Raw genomic sequence first — 27,245 nt, forward strand, 5'->3', positions numbered from 1 at the left:
CCTCTGGAGGGAGTAGGGGCAGATACAGTGTGCTTAACCTACCTCTGCCCAGAAACCTCATAGTGACCTGAACTACCACATGAAAAAGAGATCATGTGCAATTAACAAATTAAATAAAAACTAAATTCTTTGTTGCATGTTCTATTTTGCAGAGTTCAAAAGTAGAACTTCTCTGAAATTTTCTCTGGGTTTTCATTATAGCCATATTTCTAAAGCCAAACATTTTACTCCTAATTTGGGCTGTTACGAGCAGCTAAGCGTGCATGCAGCAGGGTAAAGTCCACTGGAGGCAAAAGGGCAGTGCAACTGCCAGCCACATTCAGAAGGAAGAGATAAATGGAAAACTAAGAATAGCTTTGCCCATTTTCAGGAAGGAACCTTCCATCTGATGAGGCCCTTACTACCTCTCCACAGTGCCTCAGCAGGTGTTTTCTCCTGTCCTTCCTTTGCAAGTTCAGATTCCCGTAGGCTTCCAAATTGTAATGCTCTGTGGAAACTGAGAAGGGGTGGGTGCCGCAGAAGGGTGCATGAGCCTGTAAAGGAGACATCAGCATTGGTGCTTCTGCCTGGTGTGGTTTTTGTGAGCTGCCTTGCCCTTAGTTGGCCATTTTGAGTGTTCACTTTCAGACACACAGAATGAAAGGTGACTGACATCACAGAGTTAACACTAAGATCACCTCTGTGTTGCTTCACTGCCCTGGAAAGGGAGATGATGCCTGTTCCCATGGCCACACAGGGCAGAGGGGCTGACATCCTCACTGCTCATGCCAAGCTGTCTCACTGTCTCTAGAGGAGGCTGGCCACAGCCCCACTGTAGAACACTTGGCCCTGCATTTCCTCTGGTTCCTACATAATGCCCCTGGTATCCTAAGGCATAACTGCCTTTTTTTTTTTTTTTCCTTGCCTTTTCCGTGCAGAATTGTTCCTTCCTAGCAGTGAAAAGACTCTCAGAGACCTCTTCTCAATACTCAGCACTTCCACTGCCCAAGCCGTGATCTTTAAAATGGGAGCCTACTAACAGAGGCTACTTTCACCACTTTGGCACCTTGCTTCTTATAGCATAGAATAGGAATAGTGAGGCTTATCTGTGTTCTGAAACTGCGCTGAGGTTTCTTGTGAAGTGCAGTGATATTTCTACACATGTCAATAACTGAGCCCGTGAGTAACTGCCTAGTGCTCTGGGTGGTAGGAGGATGATGCATCCTTTACACTGCTGGCTTTTTCCATCCAAATGGCAATCATTACTGCTTTCTGGAAGAGATCCAAGAAAAACAAAGACCTTTCCCAAGTTATGCTTTATCAAAATTACAGTCAAGCCAATCAAAACTTTCTGTTTATCTGCCTAAGTTTATATTTACATTTGTATTTCTGTCTCTATCTTTAAAGTAGTAGTAATTTGTGAGTCTTTAAGACAGCATGGATGGTGACTCAGAAGTACAATCTGAGTCAGTCTCAGCAGACTCCTTGAAGGAAGATATTGAGCCTACACAGAGATGTATTTGTGGGCAAAACACATTTGAAAAGCTGCAAGACTGCAGAGCCCCTTCTTGCAGTGCATGGCAGAAGCACAGAAAAAAAATGGCAATAGCAAAATGAAGCACATAATGGCACAAGTATCCAGTTTGAAAGGATAGTATCCATAAAGCTTGGTTCTTACAAAGTGAGATTTCTTCATACATGAACTTTCTTAGACCCAGAGGATGCCATTTAAATACATCTTTCAGATAGTTTCCTTCCAGATTTCAAACATGGGCTGCACCTGGGCTTGGCCTTAGGAAAAAGTCACTCCTTGCCAGGGAGTAAAAGAGGTGGGACAGAAGCTGATGTTTTGCTTGGTGTTTATCCACGAGTGAATTAGCAAGACATTCTTGTTCTAGGTGGGACAGAGCGAGAGAGCTGTTCACAGAGTATCACCATAAAGCACAATAAAAAATGGGAGAGGTTGTCTGCATTGGACTAGATTTCTTCCAGCCTGACCACTCATTCGAGTGTTTACAGTTTGGGAACTCCTGTTTTCCACAGGTTTTCCTTCTGACCAGTTCCTGAAAGGGAGCCTGACTCCAGCATATCAGAAAAGGGAAGGGAAATATTAATTTACAAGTTATTAAATAAATGAACACCCTTATGGAGGCATCTGTTTTTCTGGGTGTAGAGTTACTTATGCTGGGTAGGGCTAAGGATTTCCTGGCTTGCTTTACACTGGGGTGCAGAAACAATTCTGTGCTTCACTTTGCAGGTCCGCTCTTGTGGTTGCATTGAACAAAGCCCCTGAAAAATCCCTGGGTTATGAAATATTTCCTCTCTGTCGGGTCCCGGACAAGAGATGGCATCTGCAAAGCCAGAAAAGGAAGTCCTTGCCTTATAGAGCGCGCTGTCAGTGTGACACAATGGCTGATATAAGGTGTTGGGGGAGCTGTGCTGAAGGCAAAGGAACAAAGGACGATTGAGATTCGGTGGCTGTCTCGGACAAAAGGAAACTGGAAAGTGTCCCGGGATGGATAAATTCAAGGCTGCGCTTGTGCTGGCAGGGGTTGGGGATGCTCTCGGTTACCGCAACTTCTCCCGAGAAAACAATGCCTTAGGTGCAAAAATCCAGCAGGAGCTGAAGGAAATTGGAGGGCTTGAGAACCTGGTGCTCTCTCCCGACAAGTGGCCAGTAAGTGACAACACGTTCATGCACATGGCTACAGCAGAGGCTGTCATCACAGGTAGGTACGACGGGACTAACAGATGCAGTCTGGAAAGGAGCAAAACTCTCTAGCTGCTGCTTTTATTGGTTATTCTAAGCCTGAGTGCTGGGGGAGTCATGAGAAAGTGTGCCAGAAATGCTGCTTATGTGAATGATAATGTGCATTAGCTTCTCTATGAGCATAATCCATAACTATCACCCAAACTGGAGAGTTTTGATTTCTTGAGTGTGGAGGAGTTCTCCTTTTATTTTTCCTAAGTTTATACACGTGGTTGAAGCTCAAAGACTGAAATATCACATGTCCAACATAACAAAAACAATTGCTAAGTAGGTTATCTGTATGCTGGAATACATCAGGGAATAATATAGCCACTAGAAATTCTTCAGTAAAAGATAAGAGCTCTTCTGAGTGAATTTTAGCATGTTTGTGTCCAGAACTCCAGGATGGAGTAGAGTCCTTTAATACCTCTTTCAGGCTGAAATCACTGGTGCTGTCTCCTTTTTGCTGCCCCTTGGGCAAAGGGTTGCCCTGCAAGGCCAGAAAAGGAACAAATTGCTTTATAAGGAGAGTTCTGTGTCTTCAGTAAAAAAAAATATTCTAACATATTATGTTTATAATGAAGTCTATCTGAATAGTGGCAGTTATTAGTGTATGTCTTCTAAAATCTCTAGAGTTTGAGAGAGAACAGTTGGTTTTTCTTAAGATAGTAATAGTCTTTTGTAAGATACAACAATATTTGTATCGACACTTTAACCCATCCAACTAGAGCTTTCTGAGACTAAGATCATCATCAAAAGTACACCAGAAGACAGTGACCATTCAGCAGTATTTTGCCTCTTCAGAATTAATCCATTTTTTGATCTCTGTAAAGATATTCCTGATTTTTCCTGAAACGTGTAACACTGGATAACTAACAGTTGCAGAAGCTCACATGCAGCCAAGTATCCTTCATGTCAATGAAATTTCCCTTGTGCTTCTGTTTCACCACTTTATCTGCCTGCTTCAAATCAGCTCTAAATTTAGTACATAGAGATCAGTTGAAGAGTGTGTTGGACACTTCATACTTGGCTATCAACTAGCCAATGGTTTAAGGGGTAGCTAATACACTAAAGATAAGGGCAAGATGTCAGCCTATCAAGGAAAAAGATGACTAACATATTTCTGAATATAGGCTATGATTAAATACGTATCATATTTTTGTTGCTTATTGAACTTTCTAAAACCATAACTTCTGGGTAATCGAGCCAGTTAAACTGACAGTGAAACAATAAATCTCACTCCTTAAATATAGCAGGAGCACTGTGTCTCTAAAGAAAAAGTCTCAGCTATAATTTCCATCAGCTGTGTTTATTCTACACTCCCATTTCTTTGGCCTGATCAAACAAGCTTTTTAGAAAGGTGCTTTTATGGGCTGGTGAGAAAGCTATAAGCTGGAGTGGGGGATTTGAATAAGAGATCTTCATTTCATAGTAACATTGATGGATGGGGAAAAGTGAGTCTTCCTCTAAGCTTCCACAGGGGAAACAGAACCACTCCTCCCTGCAGCACTGTCTTCTGGCAAGGGGAACACAAAAAAGCCATGGGGCTTGTTCATGGCCCAGCCTGCGTGCCAAATCACCCAGGTCAACAGAGGTGAGGCAAAAGAAGGTGAGCATGGGTCTGTGAGGGGCCCTGCCTTCCTCATGCAGCGGGGAGCCCTCTCTGCTGTGGAGACTGAGATTTTAAGGAATATATTGGATGTCTCGGACACTACCAGCAGCCAAGCACGATGCAGAGGTTTGTGTTAAGGATGAAAGCTGTTCTCACCTGGGGAGGTGATTTTGGTCAGCGCATTGCTACTTGCAGGGAGAACGTCCCAGGAAGGCCGTGGCCAGAAGCAGTGGGGGCTGTGGGTGCTGCTGCAGACTGAGCTGGTGCTCCCCAAATCCACCATGTGCACGGGCTGAAAAATTTACCCTGTAATGACGGATAAAAGCAATGTCTGCTTCCAGCAGGAATCTGTCCCGTAAGAGAGGAATGAGAACAGCATCATAAAACCCAGGGGAACTATTCCTCCAACAAGAAAAACCTGAAACACGGGTAACAAAACATAAGGGTCCTTTTCTAAAGAAATAACCTGTCCTATTGACTTGATGGCTGAGAGAGCAGCCTGGATCCAGGTGCAGGAACTGTGGTTGGCTTGGGCAGCCCTGAGGTGCTGGACCACAGGAACTCTGGCTCTGACTCTTCTGCAGAAGCTGCTGCGCCATAAATCCTGATCCTGGCTCACATCCGGATAAACAGACACCCGATTCCTAAATGTGGAGAGAGTCGGCAGCTTGAAAGTATCTTGTTCGTTTAGGATTGTATGTGGGGTGGCCAGCGTAACTGACGTGTTATTTTTTATTTGAAAGGAAAGGAATCTTGGTTTTATCCTGCATCTTCTTTATTTGCCTGTCTGAATAACTATTACTTTAGTGTGGCTCTGGGTTTCAGGGCTCCAAATTTTCTCTTAAATTAAGCCTCTTCTGTGGATTTCAAGAAATCACCATCTTTAACGAAATAAAGATATTTTTAGAAGAACTTCCCCTGCTGTGTCATTCAATCTGTGCATCAAACCAAGTGTTAAATGGAGTTTCTCTAAGTACACAGAATGATGTACAGATGAACAAATGGACAAACCCCAATGGCCTCCTCAGTTCCCACTGACTGCACAACTGTAATAGATGCCAGAGGAAGCAAGAGCCATGGGCAGGGCTCTTCAAGCCCAACAACATGCAACAGCAGCTGAGAGAAGCAGCGATACTGAAGAGACTTCCCCTTCGTGTTTAAGGGGAGGAAGGCTCCTCCTTAGGCAAGCCTGTAAGCCTTGGTAAAAATAAGCAATAAACAGACATTTTTAGTAAACTTATTCCACAAAGAAATTTATCCCCTGGAAATACTACAGACTGTAGGGATTCTGTACCCTTACTGATCTTTATATTCATTTTTATGAAAGCTCACCCTTCTGGCTACTGACACAAAATATTGGGATGCCTGCATGGAAGACCTACAAATTTTAGACAAAATAAACGCAGGTTAAAAAATAAGGTCACTGATTTGCTTCTGTGTTTGATCCCATGCCTCTTAAAAAAACAGTGATAGTTTAAGAAAGAAATAGGCTTTCATGTTTAAGTTGGATTCACATCTGTAAATAACGGCAAAGGCACCAGCTGAGCCAGGCACAGCTGGCTTCTTGTGCACACCCAGTCCCTACAGCAGCCACACACTCACCTTAAACACCTCTGCAAACACTTCATACCATGGAGCCTAAATAAAGCCCCCGAGCAGCTACTGCTGACAAACAGAATGCCTTCATCTTTCCAATTAAAGGAATTAAAAGTGGAAAAGAATGCAGGAAAAGATGAGAACAGAGAGATGAGAATTTTCTCCCTCCAGCCCACTCTCGAGGTGTGTAAACATGTGTTGACAGTGGCACCAGAAACATAATTCAGTGTATTGGAAGTGGAAACAGGAACATTTCTTAAATGCATAGTGAACTTGCCAGCTTTCTGTGCTCTCTTGCATTTCTGCCTTCAGGTAGCAACCTTCTCTTCCTATCTCTGAGCAGAGTACTGGAGTTTAGAAGACCTGTACCGGGAGCTGGTAAAACGCTACGTGGATGCTATCGATAAGCTCTCGGGAAGGCGGCCAGACCCTGCTACCATTGAAGGCTGCAGGGAATTAAAACCAGACAACCACCTCCTCGCTTGGCACACACCTTTCAATGAAAAGGGTATGGTACCATTTCCATTTATAGATCCTGGCTTGAATAATGCATGCTTTCGGTGTTTGTGGCTGTATGGAAATTGTTTCCTTTTCCCCCCTTACATCAAAGGCCTCTACCTCTGAAATGTTTCCATGCTTGCCTGAGGATGGCAAGAGATCTGCCAGGAATTCCTTCTGTAGGGCACTATGTCCTCTCATAAATGAACCCTTCCCACTATAACATCTATTTAAAGAGACGTTGGTTTTGGCTTTGTTTCTTGGGGTCCAGATCTTTGACCTTCAGTTTAATGGTTATTTTAAGAAATATTTTCTGCCACTTTTTGTTCAAACATTTGTAGTCTTGCATCTTTTCAGTGATGGAAGATCTGAAACAAAAAGCCAAGGCTGAAAATTGTTCTAAGCACCAATTCATTCACTGAAGAGAAAATGGAGATTTTTCTCCGGGAGGATGCCCCACTAATAGCTATAACTGTTCTGCTGATAATCCCTAATATTCATTCCTAGCCCTGTTTCCCTACCCCTGACCCTCTCGTTCTTTCTCTTTACGACAATTTCATTTTAAGATGAATTGAATTTCTACTACAAGTTAAATAACATGCATGCATCTATGTGCACATGCATATGCATATACCTATACAGTGCCATTAATCTTGAAAGCCTGTGGAGACACTGCATCATCAGAGGAGGTAGACCTAGACAGCCACAAGATGATGGCAGCTCACACAGACGTTGTGCTGCGTTGGTGTGACGCTCTACCACCACAGTACGTATTGGCACCACTCAACAACATTGCATATTGATGCAACATCGTGGCAAAGACCCTGTGGCACAATGCCATGGCTATTTCTGGGTTTCTACAGTCAGTTGTCTTGGACACAAAAAGCATCCCTCACTCAACTTCCCACTTTTCACAGCAGCTCTTGGGAAGGAAAAGGATCCCCTCCCCAGGTATTCTGCCCACCCTGCTATTAGCCAGGTAGATCTGAGAAAGGGCTCCTTCAGCAGACATCATGTTTTCTGATTGACAGCGAGTAACATCTTGTCAAATAATTGTGGGAGCTGCTGCTGGTCCTAGGCAGCTTTCGACACCTCCAGCAGTGGAGCATGGCTGTTCTGTGGCCCGTTGCTTTGTGAGAGCTACATCTCTTCTTTTAGCCTTCCTACTCCCCAGCTTTCCGTGATGAACTATTTGTTTTTGGGACACTCTGGGCTGGAAGGATCTAAAATGAATTCCTGCCCTGAGACCTGGCATCTAAAGCCCACCTTTTCCATCTGGTCTGACAAATATCATCCTGAACATCTCAAGAAGCCTTTTTTCCACCATGAGAGCAAAAGAACCAGTGACCTGAGGTGGGGATGTTCAGCCTCCTGTGGCACCTGACACTGCTATGGACATAATCAGCTTCTTAATTGAATTTTTGTAAATTTCCTCTCAAGGCAAAAAGATTCCATGGGCATTGAATGCCTCGCGGTCAGATGGTATTTGGATGGGCTGGAATCAAAATGCTGTTTTCCTGTGGCCATTCTCTCTTATCTCATTTCTAGCAAGAATTCATATGCCAGCATTCATGGACCAGTGAAATCTTTGCTTAGGTAATTTTGAATCGCTTATATGACGTTCCTCTGCTCAAATCCTTGTGGGTGTAGTCAGCATACCAAGTTCTCAAGTCAAACTGTCCTGTGTGTCTCTGCCATCTCATGTTGTGCTCATTGCCACGCTCATTGCAGAGCTATCCGGATTATGTTAAAGCCTGGTAAGATTCCTGCGGCTGCCAGAAGACCTGCCCAAGGCTGTCTGACACCTTCCATCTTAAGAGCTTGTTTCTAATTTATGATGTTGATAAGTCCAAGTGTAAAATTTTCACCACTGTTTGTCTGTTTTTCTGTCAGCATTTGTTTAAAGTTTTGATGCAGGTGAACGCTGTTTCTGAGACATGGTAAAAAGATCTTGTTCCATTGCTAAAACCTCAAATTGTTCAGAACAGAATTGCTGATGTTTGAGAGCTGGAACTGAAATCTGGGTGAGACGGTACCCCTTGAGCTAGAGATGTGCCTTCAGAGCCATCTTGAAAGGCCGGTCAGATGGCAGGATGGGTCTACCCTGAACTGTGTATATTGCAGGCTTAGGCTGCAGCATCTAAGCAGGTCTTTATTTGCAGCTACTGGAACAGCTGCTGGGCTTCCTAGTAGCACTTGAGAATGGTGCCTTTTTGCTGGTGGCATTGGTAGAGAGTCATGAGGAAAAAGTGTGGGTTAAATATAGAAGGCTGGGGAACAAAAATGAAGAGAAGGGTAAGCCGCAGACAGACAGGACATAAAGGTACCAGGCTGTGAGTTCTCATGCAGAACGGTCTGTAGTCACAAAAGACACCCTTTTCAGGGTTTAGAAGCCATCAGGTTCTTGGCAACCTGATCTGAGTTGAAGATGTCCCTGCTCATTGCAGGAGGGCTGGATAGATGAGCTTTAAAGGTCTCTTCCAAACCAAACTATTCTATATGATTCTATGATGTTTGTTATTCCACAGATGTAGAGTGAAGAAAAGCACACTGAGGTGTCACAGACTAAAAGAGATTAATCTAGTGCATGAATGAAAATTATGTAATTAGAAAATGTCAACACAGCTTTTGTGATGAGAAGTCACACCTATTAGAAAGCTTATGAAGTAGCAAATAAACAGGAGGAAAAAGGAGACACAGTGAAGATGGTTTGTTAGGATTTCCAAAAGACTCTCAACAAGGTCCCTCTCTAAAGGCACTAAGTGATGAGGCACTAAGTTGCTACAGGATGGTGGAAAGGTTCTCCTGAGGACAGACAACTGGTTAAAAGACAGAAAATGAAGAGCTGGAGACTGCAGTCTGTTTCCTCCATAGAGAAGTAGGAACCTGTGCTGGAGCTCTGTGCTCAACATGTCCACAAACTATCCAGAAATTCAAGTGCATAGTGGGTTGGCAAAGTCAAAGTTCATGTGATGCAGGGCTGTGGAAGATGCTCATAGTGATGCATAACCGTGTGGCACTAGCAGAACCAAATGCAAAGCAGATGAGTGAAAAGTTATAAGGGAAGGATGTGACCTAATTTTATATGCATAGTTGCGGTTGCTGCTTCAGTAACTATTCAGGGAAGGAATGAAAGGATCGTGGAGCTATAGTAGTTATACCAAAATGTTGTTTTAGCGCTCAGTAAGAGTCAGAACGCAAATAGATGCTTAGAAGTGACTGGGAAAGGAACACACAGCGAAACACAAAACATGTTTGCACCACTGTATAAATCCATAGCTGTTGTTCTTGATTACTGTGCATAATCTGGTCCCTCCCTCCAAAAGTATGTAAGAGAACTGGAAAAGATACGAGGAAGTATGGTTAGATCAGTAAAAAACTGCTTCCATAGGCTGTGATGTCTGAGACAGTACGATACAGAGCTGTAAGGTCATAGATAACATGGGCAACGTGAGTAGGAACAGAGAAAGCCAACTGTCTCCTCCAGCACAAGAATTAGGGACTTCAAATGAAACTGGCAGGTCATGAGTTTAAAGCAAGCAAAAGGAAGGACTTTTCCAAACAACACCAGATTGAGCTGCACAACTATTTTTCAATGCCTATTTGCAGATGTTACAATTCATGTGAGTTCAAAAAAGGGCCGGACAAACTCACCCAAGGGAAATCCTTCAAGGGTTATTGAGCAGAAAGACCAACAGCCAGCTGCCTCTGGGATCAGGGAGGCAAATTGTCAGCAGCAGTATAAAGGGTTAGTTTCATCATGCTCTCATCATCCTCTCCCTTGGCCAATGTCAGACATGGCAAGTTAGGTTAACCTTTGGTCTGACTGTGGAGGACAGTCCTTATGCTCTTACACACATCTCACCTGTTGCTTGGACTAGTCGCTATCCCTTATTTCATCGATTCAAATGGTAGATACTGAGCCATGGGAAGTAAGAGCTGCTACTCACCTGAAGCCTTGTCTAGGCTTAATGTTACTGCATGTGACGGTATTTTTCATTACTGAGTTTGCTTGTCTGCAGAGGGTTCTAATATGACTTCCTACACTGAGGAAACAATGAATTTGTAAATGCAAGCTCCTTCAGACCAGCAGTCAGATTACTGTAGTGCATCACCCACTTCAGATATACTAAGAGATGTTATTTGATTGGCAGCTCTGCGTAGCACCACACCTTTTCCTCCTGGATAGCCAGCATGGATTCTGTCCTTTGGAGGAACCAGGACTGCATAGTGAAGAAGACTCTCATTCAATGCTCCGTGGCAGCAGATGGTTTAACGAAGACTTTGGTCTTGCAAGCAGCGGAAGATATGTTCTCCCAGTTAAGCTGACTGGTGCTCTGGAAGACTGGGTTTCTTTCCTAACTCTTCGTTGTGATTTCTGTGTGATCTGTGGGATAAGCAGACAGTTTGATCTGCCCCTGACTCCTTATAACCAGGTGCTACAGCTGCAGCATATGTGAGCTACAGCAGCAAACACATGATTTGCAGGACAAAAATACAGCCTTTTCTTCGGGAGCAGTGGCCAAAAGTGTTCTGGAGATGGCCCTTTTCACTGTTATCAGGAAGGCTAGTGAGGGATAAGGATGCAAGCTCTGGGCTTGCAGGGAATAAAATGGCATTTTGCAAAGCCTTTCATGGCACATTTATCAACTGTTTGGCCTTTTGGGAGAGCTATTGGACACAAAATTTGCACATTAGACTCTGAGGAGGAAGGGAAGAAATGTCTTCAGCTAAACTAATTAGATCATCTAACCAGGGTGCTCACTCAGGATAACTGCTCTCCAGGGAGAAGAGCTCTTCCCTCAAGACAGAAATTCTGGTCCTAGTTGGTCAGTATTGCACCTGGAGATGTCAATGGGTGGCTTATATTAGTTTGGCTCAGGCTTTATTTTGGCTTGAAGTAATGCTTCCTGACATCACGGCTAAAATACTTTGATCACATTCGTGATCTTAGGACACCTGAGCTGAAGCCACTTGGGATGACACTCAACAACAAGCAGTGCTCCAAGAGAGCCCCTGGTGCTGCGCACCCATGGCAAGCATAGCCCAGGAGAGCAGCTAAGGTGTCTTCTCAAGATAGGTGGCTAAAAGCCCTGACCTTGGCTCCTTGGTATCTGCTGCTTCAATTCACTTTGGCCCGTGAATTGTTCCCACTATGCCATCATACTAGTAAATGGAGATACAGCCTTTCTCCACGCTGCCTATCTGGGAAAGACTGTGCTCCTAACACAGGTTCCACCCAGGCTAAAATTAGGAGGCATAAATATGCTTCTTATCTTCCAGGGACCAAGTAGAGAAATGCTGATTGGTCCCAGCTATATCCAAGGTCACTGGGAAGTGTGATTGAGCAAAGACAGTTCTGAAAAATGCCAAGTACTTTGAAAAATCAAACCTTATCCATCTCAGGGTGGGGGCCTGCAAGGAGTTAATGCTTTTTTGGGTATTGGCTCAGTAGCTGCAAGGAGGAGATAATCACTTCACTGGTGCCTTGTGAAGATAAGCTCATTAAAAATTCTGTGGGATCCTGACATTACTGTGATAAGTACTGCAAAGAAACTCATTAGGAAATTTAACTCTCTAGTCAATTAAATGTTTAAAAGTTCAACACCTGAGATCATGCACTGAATGCTGAGGATTAAAAGAAATTCTGAATTAGCTATTCAATAAATAAACTCCGTGCTGCACAAGGCAGAAATTCTGAAGACCAAGCTTAGTAAGTGCAGGCTATAGCATAATGAGTGTGTACACTAAATTCAATTTGCATGGAAAACTTCAGTTCTGACATTGCCTGACTTTGGAGGAGTTGGCTCCATAGCCTTTAATTTCTTTTAGTTTTGGACACACTATTTTTGTACATAGCAGAAGCAATTTTGTGAACTACCTGTGGGGCTCTCTAGGATAAAACATGAATTAAAATTGTAAGATCAGCTGTGATAGTCATACAAAGAGTTTTAATTGTGTGCTTTCAGCATGAAGACTACTAAAATAAGGGCGTAGTAAAAGTGTATCTGTTTCTCAAACTTCTGTTTCTAGTGCTGGCATCTGGAGCAAGCAAAAGAAGCAGTGTCAGCCACGAAAGAGTAAAGATGGCATGAGAGTTTGAGTCAAGCAAGTGCTGTGGACAAGAGAACACACTGCTTTCTGAACCCACTGTGCTCTTCGTAGCACCTGAGAATATTGGAATATCCCTGTAAAACCAGAATGACCGTGTAGGAGCAAAATTCCTTGCAAAAACTTTCAAAACTTTTAACTCATTTCCCATTCCTGAGGAGTTCCCACACATGACTTGAATAAATAAAATGTACTTGTTTCACATTTTACCAGCATATTTGAGTATCATTAGTCTCCTTTTAAATGCTTGGCATTATCTTTTTATTTTAGGTTCTGGATTTGGAGCATCCACAAAAGCCATGTGTTTGGGGATGCGGTACTGGAAGCCGGAAAAGTTGGAGTCCCTTATTGAAGTGAGCATTGAATGCGGACGAATGACTCATAACCATCCTACAGGTATGATCCACTGCCAAAGCCCCTAAGGCTGATTGTTGCTTCTTCAGGGACTAATGAGGCTCCTGTGAGTTCACCTGGTTAAACCCCTTCCGCTTTGCAGACTTCGAGGCCTCCATTTGAATTTTGGATAATGTATAAACGTATATATTACTTCTATCAGCTTATATATTTGTTTGTATATTATGCAGAGAAAAACCTCAGGTGTTGGAGTTTTCCCTCCTGAAATCCCAACAACCAAACACAACCTGTCTTTTCCAATCCGTACTCATATCACTTGCCGTGATCTAATTTTAGAGTTCACGTACATCTAGATGACTCACTGTTATCATGCAAGTTTATGGTTCAAAGGATAACAACATTTTTCTCTTGATAGGTTTTGTCTTATCCAATCACTGTAGGCAAAGGTTTAAAACCCCCAGAAAATCTAACTCCACTTATTTCAAAACACAATCTGAAATATTCTCTAAACAAAACACAAATAAATAAATTTAATGTTGTTTTGAATATTCAGGTCTGTCATTCAGATAATTTTATGCTACATAAGCATGTATTCATTCTGTCTGTTTTAAACAGCAACAAATAAAAGCATAATGAACGGTGGCACGTTCAACACAGTGCTGTGAAGCAGTCAGAAAAACCATCAGGATGACATAAAATTAGAGGAAAATAATTGAAAGCAAAGCTGGAAGTATCATTAAGCCAATAAAGCCCATGGTGCATTAGCAGCAGTAAGTTGGTTGCAGCCTGGGTCTCCCCCCTCAGTAAGGACTTACTAGAGCCATAAAATGGCACCAAGGAGCACCCAAGTTGTCAAACACCTTCCATACGAGGAGAAATTACATCCAGAAGGAGTTTTCAGCTGGGAAAAGAGACAAGCGGCACATCAGGGAGTCAGAAAGGAGCAGGGTGGAAGGCCCACCATGGACTTCACTACCATGAACTGAAAGGTGCCAGAGAAAGGCCAGTTGTGACTCTCATAACTCAAAGACTCAAAGAGGAAACCCAACTGACATGTCGGTCAGGACTGAAGCAAACAGACAAAAGGAATATTTCCCAGTGTTATGCATAGTTAAGCCACAGACCTTGATGCTACTGGCAGCTGCAAAGTCCACAGATACATCTTGCTTCAAAGAGGATCAGGCAAGGGGATGAGAAGGGCTGTCACTGTTAAAAACAATCAAGCTGTGTAATTAAAGTTGCCCATAAGCTAGGCTAGCAGCTCTGAGGAGTGGAGAAGCCAAACCAGTGAGGCTCACTCCACACTGGCATTATTTGCAGAGCAAGAGACCTCAGCTGGGTCTTGCTTTCTTACCTGGTGTGAGGGCTGCAGCAAGTAGGGAGAGCAGAGCAAGAGCAGGAGGAAGTGAGCTACCTGGGGAGTGGGCAGGAGGAGATTGCCAGTCCCCCCCAAAACCTTCTGGGCACACCCCAATCTCTACCACCCTCTGCACTGGCTTGTCCCACTGCCTCCTGCTAGCCCTTTGCATCACCCTTTAAACCCTCCGCTGCCACCCTCACACTTAATGTGGCACTCAAGGATCTTTATGGCAGTTGGGGTAGATGCTGTCTATTCGAGTGAGACCCTTTGAGCTTGCTCTACCTGGGTTTTTATTCTTTATGAAAGATGCTTTCTGGGTTAGATGTACCTTGGGCTTGATCCAGTATTGCAGGCATTACAGCAGAAAGGATTAGTGATTGTCTCATCTGGATTTGTAACCTCCTAAAACAATTAAGTTTTATCTTCAGCAACATACGTGAAGCTCATGTTTACCTCTAAGCACAAGTGAATGCTTTTGGACTCCTGCACCGCAAGAAGTATATGCATCAATACTTCACTCACCCAGGGCTTGTTTAAATGACTGAGTTGTTTTCTTAACCTTCTTTTCCACAGATTGGTTTTGTTGTCTTTGAGAAAATGCCAAGAGCACAAACAAATATGAAAAGCGAGGCCCTCTGTGTTTGATGTCATGGAAGTGTTGAGTGCCCATCAACAGAAAGTTCATCTTGAGTGTATTTGTGTTCAAAGTGGAAGACTTTGACCTAACTAGGCAGGCAGACAGCATGTCTTATTTGGATAATTGTTTCTTTCCTCTAAGGAGACATGGGAAAAAGCCATTGTCCAAGTAAGACATGGACTTGTCCCCTTAGAATAAAATGAGCCAGAAACAGTTGTTAGATCTGACAACCACATCCCTTGTGCTGGATGAATCTGCAAGCAAGCTGATATAGCTTGTAACTGAACCACTTTGCACAAGTCACGTATTTCACCCGACTTCAATTAGAATATTTTCAGCACCACATTATTGGATCATATTTATTTTTTGCCCTTACCTTGATTTCTGTCGTGTTACACCACTGAGAACAGAAACTCCCTTTTACGTAAAGTAAGTTGTAAACCAACAGACACCACACGTTAGCCAAGAACCTCAACATGCCATGAGCAGAGGTAGGTTATGTACATTCGTTAATCTACCCAACAACCATGAAGCATTCCACTAATGATTTATGTGGGCTGTGACAGGGACAAACTATGGGGGATGTGTACAGTCACATACTACACATTGATAATCATTGCTATCTATGAATTCCAGGCTTTCTAGGCTCCCTGTGCACAGCCCTCTTTGTGGCATACGCTATACAGGGGAAACCCCTTGTGCAGTGGGGAAGAGACATGATGAAGGTTGTGCCAATGGCTGAGGAATACTGCAAGAAGACCATTCGCCACATGGCAGGTAACATGGCTGAATCTAAAGAGCTATTTTCTTAAAGCTATGTTCAGCTAGAAAGACACTGAAGAAACATCACTTCCCAGTCTCTCCATTTTGCTGCTTTCTCTGCTCAGACTGTAAGCTCTTCACAGGTGGTGCCCTCTTCTCCTGTTTGTTAATTGCCTGGTATATTGGTGGCAAAAATACGAAGAGAAATAGCAATGGTGATGCACAGTTTTATTTTTAGGAAGTCTTCAAAGATTGCTGTGTAAGGGGAGGGAGGAAATTATATTTAGTGGGTTATTAGGCAAACTGACTGCTGAGATATAAATTATTCAGCTTCCATCAATTAGCACAGTCCAATATTTTCCATAAGAAAGCCCACTGACATTTCTCATTTTGCCAGGAAAAGATCCCCTGCAGATGCCCCCTGACCAAGTGTTAACTTTGGACCACAAATTCAGATTTGACTTGTTGCTTTTGTGAACAAATATTTAAGATTCAACCTGTTGTATCCTTGACTTAAAACAACTGAGTGTAACACAACTACTGAACTTGATATTGCTATGTTACTAATATGTGTGATCTTCAGGGCAAAGGTATTTTTAATATATTTATTTTTTAAGGGTCTCTTCTTGCCAGGGAGTGATGTGTTTGTAACGGTGAAACCTGCATGAACAGACAAGTATCATTGCACTAAAACGTGGAGGAAAGAGGTTTTTCTGTTAAGGGGTGGCTGTTGAGAAAGGTTGAATTCAATGGAAATCTGCTCACAAGCACTGGGCAGTGGAGGTTTACCTGGGAAGGAAAGCTGCCACTTTAAAATCTGGGAGGCACACCAGGGAGCCTTTCTGAAAGACCCCAGGTTTTCCTCTATGCCTCATCGTGCACCAGGATTATTTTAGCTGAGACCTATGAGGAGCAGGTGCAGGATTAGTGTAAGCGAGCTCCTCTCTGAGTGGCTTTGCAGCAGGTCCCTGTCACTCCACCCGGGCAGGACCCCTCGGCATGGAGGTATGCGTCCGGGGCTCCTGAGGCACGCTCTCCGGCTCTTGCCTGTATTGTTGAGTTTTGTCCTATTTTGGAAGTGGGAAAAGTCTCCTGCACTAAAGTTCAGCTCCTTGGCTGGTGAAGAAATCCTGCAAAGAAATCCTGCCAGGGTCCTCCAGTTTTAGAAAACTCTTTTTTAGCTGCATTATGCCCAGTGAATAACAAACACACAGTGTTCAGTTGCAGAGGGCTTGACGCGATGTCCCTCTCTGACATTCAGTTGCAATTACTTGCCAGATTGTCCCACGGACATGAATGTGACTGTTGTCTCGGGCTGTGCTCAAGGGGTGGGGTAGAGCTTCACTAGGGCTGGTGGCATGGGATTTCTGGCCATGCTACAGGTCATCCATGCAAGAAAAATCTCCTGCAACCTCTTGATCCTTCTGTTTCTGAGGCTGTGCATTGGAATAATCCCACATCCTGGCTTGCTGAGATGCTGCATAGAAGGCACTATTTTTTGAGGTATTTATCATTTATAGTCATGGGGGAAATTAAAAAAAAAACCAAACCCCGCAAAGAAAGGAACCTGCCAGGTCACCTGTAAAGCAGTCTTGTAACCAGCTGCTGGAGTGGGTGTCAGTAGTTAAAATCAACCGGTAGTTTACATCAACCGGCAGTTTACATCAACCAACATTTTCTTCGTGTAACTTCTTTTTTCTTCAAGATGCTTCCCTTGGCCTGATGGCTGAGGACACACGTTCGCTGTTTTTCTAAACATCCCACTGTTTTTACTGTTCTAGTGAATGGCTTCATTGCAATCAGGGAAAATCAGACCATGAACTCAGAGGAAGGCATTCCCAGACTCTATAGCGCACGGGGCTGAAGGCTCATCCCTGTCTGGGGCTGGGGAACTGGCAACACTGTGGAAGTATCAGGTCCCAGAAGGCAGCATGGATTTTTTTACATGGAGTTGAACCTCTTTAAAGATCTTAATTGCCAAAGAGGATCACCCGTATGGCATTTTGAGAAAAGAAGCAAAACCAGATTGTGTCCTTCAGAGAAACGGTTTGGTTGTGTTTATGCTCCTCAGCCACTTGCAGCACATAACTGAGCGACCAAGCAGGACAGAGACAGGGAAAAAGTAGCAACGCTCAGTTTCGTTTTGAACTGTACACTGATAGCCCCATACTGAATTACTAGTTCGCCTTGGCATACCTAGCTGTCTGGTCCATCTCACCGGTTCCTAATTCCTTACCCCCATTAGCTTCCCAGGCAGGGTTTCCACTCAGGCCTCATTTCTGCAGATCAGTGTTTGTTTATGTGCTTAAGAGGTCAGTGTGACTTACACACCCTTTAAAGCCTTTATGAAAAGGTTGAACCAGAGCACTGGCTTGAAAATGAATTGAATTTAGTAATACTATTTACGTGCACAATGTTAAACATGATTGGAGATGCTCTTTTAAGAGTAACAGGAAGAGGAGAAAAACCTATGGTTATTAAAAAAAGGCTTATTTCTATGGGCACAGACAGCAGAGGTATGTGTTATTTACCCTTTTTTTTTAACTATATTTCATATTTATAATACATGCAATGGAAATTTTGGGCTTTTCTATCTGCCTTTTCCTGAAAGATCACACAGAAATCCTGTGAAAACAGAACAGAAATACTGAAGAAATTATGTGATTAACACCTGACAACTGAGTTAGGAGACAATTTGTATTTAGCATGTGTAAGCTCTTTTAGATATTCTTTAATCATAGTAAAGAAATACAAAAGATTGGCACAGAATTGGGGGGGTTTCCTCCCTTTTTGTCAACTCTTAACTTTTCCTTGGAGTGTTCCTCAGTAAGTTCTCTAAAAAGCTGATCTTGATGTAACTTAATGTAATTTTAATATACCGTAAAAATAGAATGAGATTCTGAAAATGTTTTGTTCATTCACATCTTTTGTTTCCAGTTATGTATTCCGCTCCGTAGTCAAACATATATTTAGTACATATGACTGCTTAATGTGCATTACACCAAAATACCTAGTTTTTCAGGTCATTCAATACTGTAATTTTCTTCCAAATTTATTAAAGTAGAACTGAAAATGTTGCTGAGATGAAATCCTGTATCAATTTCTTTTGCATCCAGAATATCAGGAGCACTGGTTTTACTTCGAAGCCAAGTGGCAGTTCTATTTGGAGGAAAGAGAAATCAATAATGAAAATCAGAACAAACCTGTTTTTCCAGACAACTATGACGCAGAGGAGAGAGAAAAGGTAAACGCAACTTCAAAAAGCACTCAGGAAGGCTCTGAAATGGGAGAGGCATTTTCAAAGGGACACAACAGGGGTTTTTAACTGTTTCCAGTGTCAGAGTTGCCAGGAAGTCTTTATTTGTTTCCTGAAATTTCAAGAAAGAAAAAAACAACTCCCATTCTTGGCTCAGGTATGTGTTAGCATAAAAAAGCAATTGGACCAGTCCTGGGGTTGCTGCAATGGGAGGAAAAAGTGCAGAGCAGCAGACTTAATGGCCAGATGTGTTTATGACCAGAGCAGGTACAAAACATGAGCCATGTCTATTAGAAGGTGAAAAAGGCAACTGTCTTGCCAGGAGCTCCAATTAAAGCCTGATGGAGCTGTGGCCCACAGAAATCCCCCAGGTACTGGGAGCTGGACTTGGTTGTGGTCCTTTGAACAGAAGACAGCCACCCCAAGCAATCCTTTGCCAAGGCAGGCTGTGCCCAGGCTCGTTTTAAGTGTCTTGAGAGATGGTGTTTCATCACGTTGCATGGGATAGTATTTTATAGCATACATGATCTGTCCTTTGGCTTATGTCTTCTGGTTATACCTTCTTAACTCAAGAGAAATAAGGTGTCTTCTTCCCTGGTGTTTACAGCTTTCTGAATTACACGTCAAAATGCTAAACAGCAAAGCACATTTGGATAAGTAGGTATTCATCCTAAACTTAGAGATTACTACAGATGTGGGGATAACAGACAAGTTAGCCCTTTTTGAATGTTTAAATACAAGATGGGCCAATGCAGGATAAGTCCTTTTTCAGTGATACACATTTGGAACATGTTAGATACATGTGAATAGGCAGACAGGATCAGCTTTGCTTTTGCAAACAAATCACTCGCCCTGCTCACTTTCCCATGCTGGACACGATGTGCTACAAAACAAGGGAGGAACCAAACCAAAGTCATCCAGGTCAGTTAGACTCTGAGGAGCTCGTCCCCTTAAGGTGGAGTTGCTTAACCCAGCCCTGTGAAAGGACCCAGAAAAGGAAACAAAATGGTTGGAAAGGGAGTGCTAGCCAGCAGCGGGTCACCTCCTGGAGGGTGAGTAAGTCAGAGGCAGCTGTAATTACCGTCTGCAGGAGTTTACAGCAAGGAGGGAATGTGTGAACTACCTCCAGGACTTGGCAGCAGCTCAGTGCCTTCTCCAGGAGGGGCTGCGTGTTGACACCCTCATCCATGCACTCAGAGCTACCCATCCTCACCTGCCCATTCCAGGGAAGCTGGGCTGGTGTCCCATCACAGGGCTGCACAGAGGCACAGGACTTGAAAGGAGGTCGCACTTCTGAGAAGTTTGAGGAATGTTGCCTTGGTGCAGTTAAGTCTAGCAGGCTTGGTCCCAAGGACAGCTATCCGTAGTGTAAAGCTGTTTCAGCAAGGCGAGATGACATCAGATGTGTGCAGAGCATCAGCGATCTGAAGGGCTAAATGGAGCGACACTTGAGCTGCCTGCCTGTGTGCCCAGAATAGCACCTCCGTGCTTAGTCCTCTTGCCTTTGGTGGTATTACACGTGTGTCAGTACTGCTCCACTAACATCCGAACTGCAGCAGTGAGGCTGGAAGGTTTGCGTGTGGCAGAGAACAGCATAAAGACATACATTCTCTACATTGCAAAAAGAAAAAGGAAGTAGCAGAGCGAAGCTTTAGTCCAACTCTGCCTGTTTGATGTATGTGCAGATAACCCACAGCCAAGTATGTAAGGGCAGAGGTGAAAGCGAACAGGTAGAAATGCAAACTCTTTGACACTTCATACATGTTGCAGAAGCCAAGAGCCAGCCAAGCAGCAATGCCATTTATCATTACGTGACTTAAATTTCTGGAAATAAAGTTGCCTATTTCCTTTAAAGGAAATTTGGGGGTTTTTACCGTAAATTTATCAATGTTGAGTTAATTTGAGAATCTGGGCCAGGAAAATGTGAATTCTCTAAAGAAAATCTGATTTTTCTTTTGCAAACCTTACAGTGGGTCTGGGTTTTTTTCTCTTCTTCCCTCTCCTGGGGAGGAAATGTTTCTTATATTTATCAATTATTTTCCATTTTGTTCAACAAAAGCTCATAGAAGAGGAGGGAAAAGGCTTGGCAAGAAAAAGTCAGAGAACGGGGCTTGAATTAATACAGTCTGAAATTGATCCCCTCAAGAAATTACTGAATCAGAACTTTTCACCCTCCACATAAAGCTTGGCTAATTGAAACAAGGGAGTTGAGAATATTTCCAAGAGGCAGGAAGAGGACTGACAAAGTAAGTCCTTATAGACCCTGGTTTTTTAAATTATTGGGAATTTCTAGGGTATGAACTTGGAATCCCTCTTGATCTACTTTTTGCCATTCTTGGCTTGCTTAAATCAAGCCAACTTCTTGGCCTGTTGAGAGCTTGGTGCATTAGCTGAGCTGCTGGCTTATACCTGCCCCTCAGGCATCACCTAGGCTGCGGTAGCAGCCGCTGTGCTGGCTTATCCCACGCCATAGGCGGCAGTGCAGGCAACACAGCTGCCTAATGCCTTTTCCCTGTGAGATGAGCTATTCCCACCTAGCAGGGGAGAAGCCATTCTGGCACAGCCGTGTGCCCCACATCCCCATTTCCAGTGCCCTATCCTGACACCGCCGTCTCTCCCTCAGACATACAGGAGATGGAGCTCCGAAGGCCGGGGGGGAAGGAGAGGCCATGATGCTCCCATGATTGCCTACGACGCCCTGCTGGGCTGTGGAGGAGACTGGACAGAGCTCTGCAACCGCTCCATGTTTCACGGAGGTGAGGGTCCCCTGTGCCTGCCACCCCCCTCCCTCACCCCATGCCCAGCAGATAAAACCTTGTACTTAGAGGCACACTATTTCTTCTACAGCTTTGCGAGAGATAACTCTCTTGCTGGCAACAGCACGGACTTTTGAGAGGGCCAGTGTAGCTGTGGGGGGAAGGACCCCAGCCCCGACTCACCCGCTCCCTCCCTGCCTGACATGGGCTCTTTGCAGGAGCTCTGTGTCACTCACTCACCCTGATACAGCGGTGAGAGCTCACAGCCCCTCACTGCAGAGCCCGGCAGGCATGAACCTGCAGGCACCACACAGCATCAGTGCTGCTCTCCATGGCTGGATGTTTTAAAGTGTGTGCAGTGCATTGCTGTGCCGTGAGGAAGGAAGGGACATTCTCCAGTCCAGGATGTTTGCCGTGTAGCAGGACCCCTGCAACTACTCTCCCCTCCTTTCTCCCTAACAGCAGCCAGCTGCTTGCAAGAGCTGTCTCATTGGAGTGGATTTTCTCCACACCAAATAAGCTCCTTCTCCCAGGAGCACATGCCACAAAGGCATCACCACATGCTTGCATTGGTGCATTTCTTTCTTCCCTAGGGCATCCTTACCTGCACTGCCAGAGACAGGACATGGGGTGGTGCAAGCCTTTGGGACTGACCCAACGTGCCCCCATCATGCTCCATCAGCAGCTTAATATTTCCTTCTGTGTGCAGCGTGGGTTTAGGTTGTGTACGTGAAGGTGACACTAAAAGACCATTGCAATTGTGCTTAAACCTGCAGGAGAAAGCGCAGCTACTGGGTCTATCGCTGGCTGCCTGTACGGCTTGGTTTATGGCCTGAGCAAGGTCCCCAAAGGCTTGTACCAGGACCTGGACCAAAGGGAGAGGCTCGAGTTCTTGGGCGAGAATCTTTACCGACTATCCATGGAGGAAAAGTAAAGCAGTTTCTGCCATTTTCTCTTTCTATAAAGACTATATCAAACCCTGTAGATAACTGACTGACGTTCATAGCAAAGGGATTAGCTGAGAGTTAGTCTGAAAGACTATATGTAGATTGTGTGTGAGTGAAGATTGCTGAATTATTCAAGACTGGTTCTATATTTACAGTTTTGTGGGTTGTTTTTTTTTTTTTTTACAGATGTAGGGATTTCCAAGTATAAAGGGTACTGTCCAAACCAGTGAGATAATCTCAAATGGAAAAAAAGAAATAAACCCTCTTTTGACTGATTTCAGTCTAACTTGCCATAATACCACTTCCTAAACAGCTGTGACCAGCCTTTACACATACAAAATTAATTTTCAGAACTAATGCTTTCCTGCAAAACTAATGGTAGTACCTACTTACGGGGATATTCTCTGTATATTTGACAATCCTTTCACCACTGTGTTCCTCCTTGTTCTCAAATCTAATGTGGCTGTGATACTTGTAAATCTAATGTCTCACGGATTAGCTTTTAATGAATCACTGATCCCTGTATCAGCACTGTGGTGTAAGGTATTGTTACATTAGAAGCTTCCAGAAAAGGAAAAGCCAACACTAAAAATACCCCCAAGGAACAGCAGAGCACCAGAGTGTCTAAAATTTCTGAATTATGCTTTTATTCTTCTTCAGTCTTCAGAACAAAAGTTATTTTAAACTATAACTGGCTGAAATATTTGTAAATAAATTACTCTTACACTATTTTCTAAGCATCACTCTTTATTTTTAGATTGAGCAGATTCTATGTTGCCATATCAGTATCAGAATTTTTGGCTGAGGTCTTCTAGCAGTTGTGATAGGTCAGCAGTCAGGCTGCGATATGTTTCACCAGTCTGAACACCACAAAAACCCCAGGAAGAAAATAGTTACAACTGCTTTACCTTTTTTCTCTTTCCTCTTTCCTCTTTCCTTTTTCCTTTTTCTTTCTTTTGCTTTTCCCTTTATTTCCTTTATTCCTTTTTTCCTTTTCCTTGCCTTGCCTCGCCTCACCTTGCCTTTCTCCAATTTTTTCAACTTCTCTTTTTCTTTTCCTTTTTTCTTTTCCTTTTTCTCTTTCTTTTTCTCTCTTTTTTTGATTTTTTTTTTTATTTTTCAAGAAAACCAACAAAATATGATTCAGTTAAAAGTTGCACACCGCAGACAAAGTAATCTGTAGACCCTGACGAAGGAGATTCTGATGCCCCTGCAGAAGCACAGGCACAAATCTGGAATCCTCAATGAAATGAGAAGAAGTGAGCACAGAATTTGTTCCTCCTGTTTCACCCTATGCTTTAGCTCAGAATTTCAGAAACTGAGGTCTAAGTAGCACTTTCTAATCCCTACCGTGAGTGGTTGCCTACATGGTGTTGGTTTTCCCTATCTTTCTCCAGCTGCTCAACTGTTTTAAAAAGATAGCTAAAAATACAGAAGTACTTTCCTATCCCTTTTTCCACGTAAGCAATTGCTGGAATCGTCACTGGGATGTTATGTGGCAGAAAGAGAAGCAAGCGATACCTGTTGCTATGAATAGCAGCCTGCATGACAATGTCTGTAGGAAAAGGTTTTCCATACTATGAGCTACTTCACACACTGCTGGTTTAGCATGTTTTCTCTTGGCAGCTTGGCAAGGTGCTTTCTTGTTTGCTTTGGAGATACGTTAAACCAAAAGGAGCATTTGTGTCAGTAGCTTTGGATTTAAGAGAATACCAAGGCTTTCTAAAAACATTCCTTCTAGTTTAGGATGCCTCTAGCATACCTGTAATAAAGTCAGCAATAGAGAAGAGAGAAGAACATATCCTGCATAAGGTAGGATTTTCTCTAGTACTTCGGCTTTTCCTCTTCCTTTAGAAAAAAATAATCACAAAAAAAACCCAACCTGAAAATCGTTCGTAACTGTTCACACTTCACCTTCTATCCAGGCTGGGAGGACCAAGGTTTGTTTCAGAGACAAATAAGAGAATACAGTTTGAAAGGTGGTTCCCAAAGACTGAACCTATAAAGCACCTTTTCTTTTTTTTGAGCTTTTGAGGCAATCAGAGTGTTTGCCATCATTTCACTAAAAACACTATAAAGGCCTGTGCAGTGGTCCAAGCAAGCAGATCTGCTCTTGGTTGCCTTCCTTATCTAGGGGCAGGTTGTTGCACCAAACACCACGCTGAGCTGAGCAGCAGCTGGATGACCAGGGATGAGGGCGTCTATGGGATGGAGCACCTCATGTGCTCTGGGTCATGGCCATTTTCCCAGAACCAACCAACAGTGAGTCTCCATAGTGCTGCCTCCTCCTGCCCATGCCCCTGTCCTGAGCGCTGTTCCAGAGAGGTAGCTGGATATTTAACATGTAATTCAGGATCAAGAGACAGGGCCACCCCTTCTCCACACCAAAGACAATAACCCAGAAAATCCTGGAGCTGCATGTTTTTAGCAAATGCCACCACCTCCCACTACTCAGGGGCCTCCAGACCCCTGACAAAGTGGAGAGGCAGGAGTGCATTGGCGAAGGAGGGTGCAGGCAGGACTAGGGAAGAGTGCCATCTCCTCTCCCTGTGCCGTGGCATGTCGGCTCTCCTCCACTCTGGAATACGATGGTGTCTGCTGCAGAGGTTTCCCTGGGACAAGCCAGCCAGCAGGATAGTGTTGCACTGCTACCCATTAGCATATCAGGCTGTTGCCACTCTGATGCTGCTATGATAAGTGTCACCGAAGAACCTATAAATAAATAACTAAGCTGCCTGTCTTATATATCTTAATTATTCGTGGGCCAAGAAGACAGGAAACTTTTGGAGGTGGCCTTGCCTCCTCTGGAGGTCCAAGTGATCTTCCTCTACCACTGAAAACCATGCAGCAGCACTTCCAGAGACCAGCAGCACATTGAGGCAGCATCACACACATTAAAACATTGAAAACCAGCATCTCCAAGGGAGGAGAGGGGCAAGGAGTCTGAAGCCCATGTTAGATCATTTCCCAGCATCAGGGAGGAGCCAAAGTATCTACCTTGTTGTCTGGCTTAGCTCACACTGCTGGGAAGAGACTTCTGCTGGCTTGGGGTTCCCCTGTGCAGGGGAGGCACCTGCCCACCTCTTCCCAGCCGGAGGTGGGGCTGGAGTTGACTGCCTGTGGTTGAGACAGAGGTGGCTATGTTTTACTAATAGGTCACAGATTTAAGAACAGCAGGTTGCAACTTGGAAAAAGGTGGTGAAGAAATATTAGAGATGATATCTTGGCCTGTTGAAAAAGGTGGTCATGCTCCCAAACCTGACAAACCCTCTGACTTTGCTCTCCTTCCCTGAGAGGGGAGCAAGGTGTTTTCCAGACACTGGGACAATATAGACTCTGCACTACCCACATTTTCTGTCGTGGTCTCAGACTTTAGTGTCATTGTACCAAAGCCCTTGCACAGAAAGCATTTCAGATTTACATGGTCATGATGCTGGTTTGCAGGTGAGGTCACCTTGGAAGAACTGCAGATATCCTAAATAGATGCCATGGCTGTTTGCCCATTTTCTACTGCTTGCTGGTGAATACAGATCAAACACTCAATTCATGCAACATGCAGTATTCCCACAAAAGTTACATCTCAAATGACGTCCTACAAGAATGCTCCAACATGGAAAAGGAAAACCTTGTGCAAAGCCAACTAGCAATATATTTTAATGAAGCTGTTTGAATTTTATAGCTCATGAGTGATTAATTACAGTGATCAGTCCTGGCAGAGAAGGTCTTATCTTCTTCCCTGCACAATCAATAGTAGTCTGGCTACGCTGACCTCACTGACAGCAGGACTAGTCCATATCTTACAGTGCCTGTTTATTGCATCCAAAGTAGTTCGTAAGGAAGAGGTAAGCAGGACATCTGGTTCCACTGCTGTACTGAGAGATTAGAGATGGTCTTAAATCACATTGGTTTATGGCCACCACGTGCATTTCTGAATACACCAGGCACTTCTTATGGAGGCGAGGAGCAGCCTTCTGCCATGGCAAGCTTTCAGTCAAAATATCAGCAAACTGGCCATAGGAGGGAGAGTGAACCAGGACATTTTTAGCCAATCATACCCAGAATTCTGGTTTTTTATTATGAAAATTCCCCATAGTTGTGACAAATGGGGATCTTGGTGTAACATGGGAGCCTTGCATCCCTGGCTGTGGTCAATTCAGTAAGCAAAGGGTAGATGTCACCACATTATGCGCATGAGAGAGTGCACCTGTGCTATGCTGAAATGTGGTTATTCCAAATCAAAACCTACGAAGTTTTGTTTGTCACATTAGACATGGGCCAGCTGTCATGCTTTTTTTCTTTTACTGGCCTTTAAAAATATCTACCAAGTCATTATAAATAGACCTTCTTCCATTCAAGATGGCAACATCATGCCACTGCTGAGGGATGTAATTTTCAATATGTGCACTTGAAATGTAGCCAGGTGGAATCCAAATGTAATGACCTAACTATGAGGACCAGCCCCCCACTTTGCCCCCATAATATCACAGTGGGGGACCAGGTCCAATTTCTTTTGGAGTCCATGTGGTACCAGCTGCTGGGGCACAGCTGGGCCTTCCGCAGCCTTCTGAGGCTGACAGTCCCTGAAGGATGACCCTCTTTGCAGCCTTTCTTCACTTTCAACTTGTGGG

The 27,245-nt window shown here is 43.8% G+C and overlaps 1 protein-coding gene across 1 annotated transcript; it reads left to right on the forward strand.

Moving 5' to 3' along the window:
• Positions 1-2,494: 2,494 nt before the first annotated feature.
• On the forward strand, positions 2,495-22,822 carry ADPRHL1 (ADP-ribosylhydrolase like 1; the record flags this gene model as incomplete). The annotated part of the gene is made up of 7 exons (XM_080613837.1): positions 2,495-2,708; positions 6,280-6,444; positions 12,816-12,941; positions 15,533-15,673; positions 18,775-18,902; positions 21,538-21,670; positions 22,447-22,822. The coding sequence occupies 7 exons, from the start codon at positions 2,495-2,497 to the stop codon at positions 22,602-22,604; spliced, it is 1,065 nt and encodes a 354-aa protein (XP_080469963.1). The 3' UTR covers positions 22,605-22,822.
• Between the last annotated feature and the right edge of the window lie 4,423 nt (positions 22,823-27,245).

The sequence above is a fragment of the Psittacula echo genome (assembly GCF_963264785.1).
Source record: "Psittacula echo genome assembly, chromosome: 3".
NCBI lineage: Eukaryota > Metazoa > Chordata > Aves > Psittaciformes > Psittacidae > Psittacula > Psittacula echo.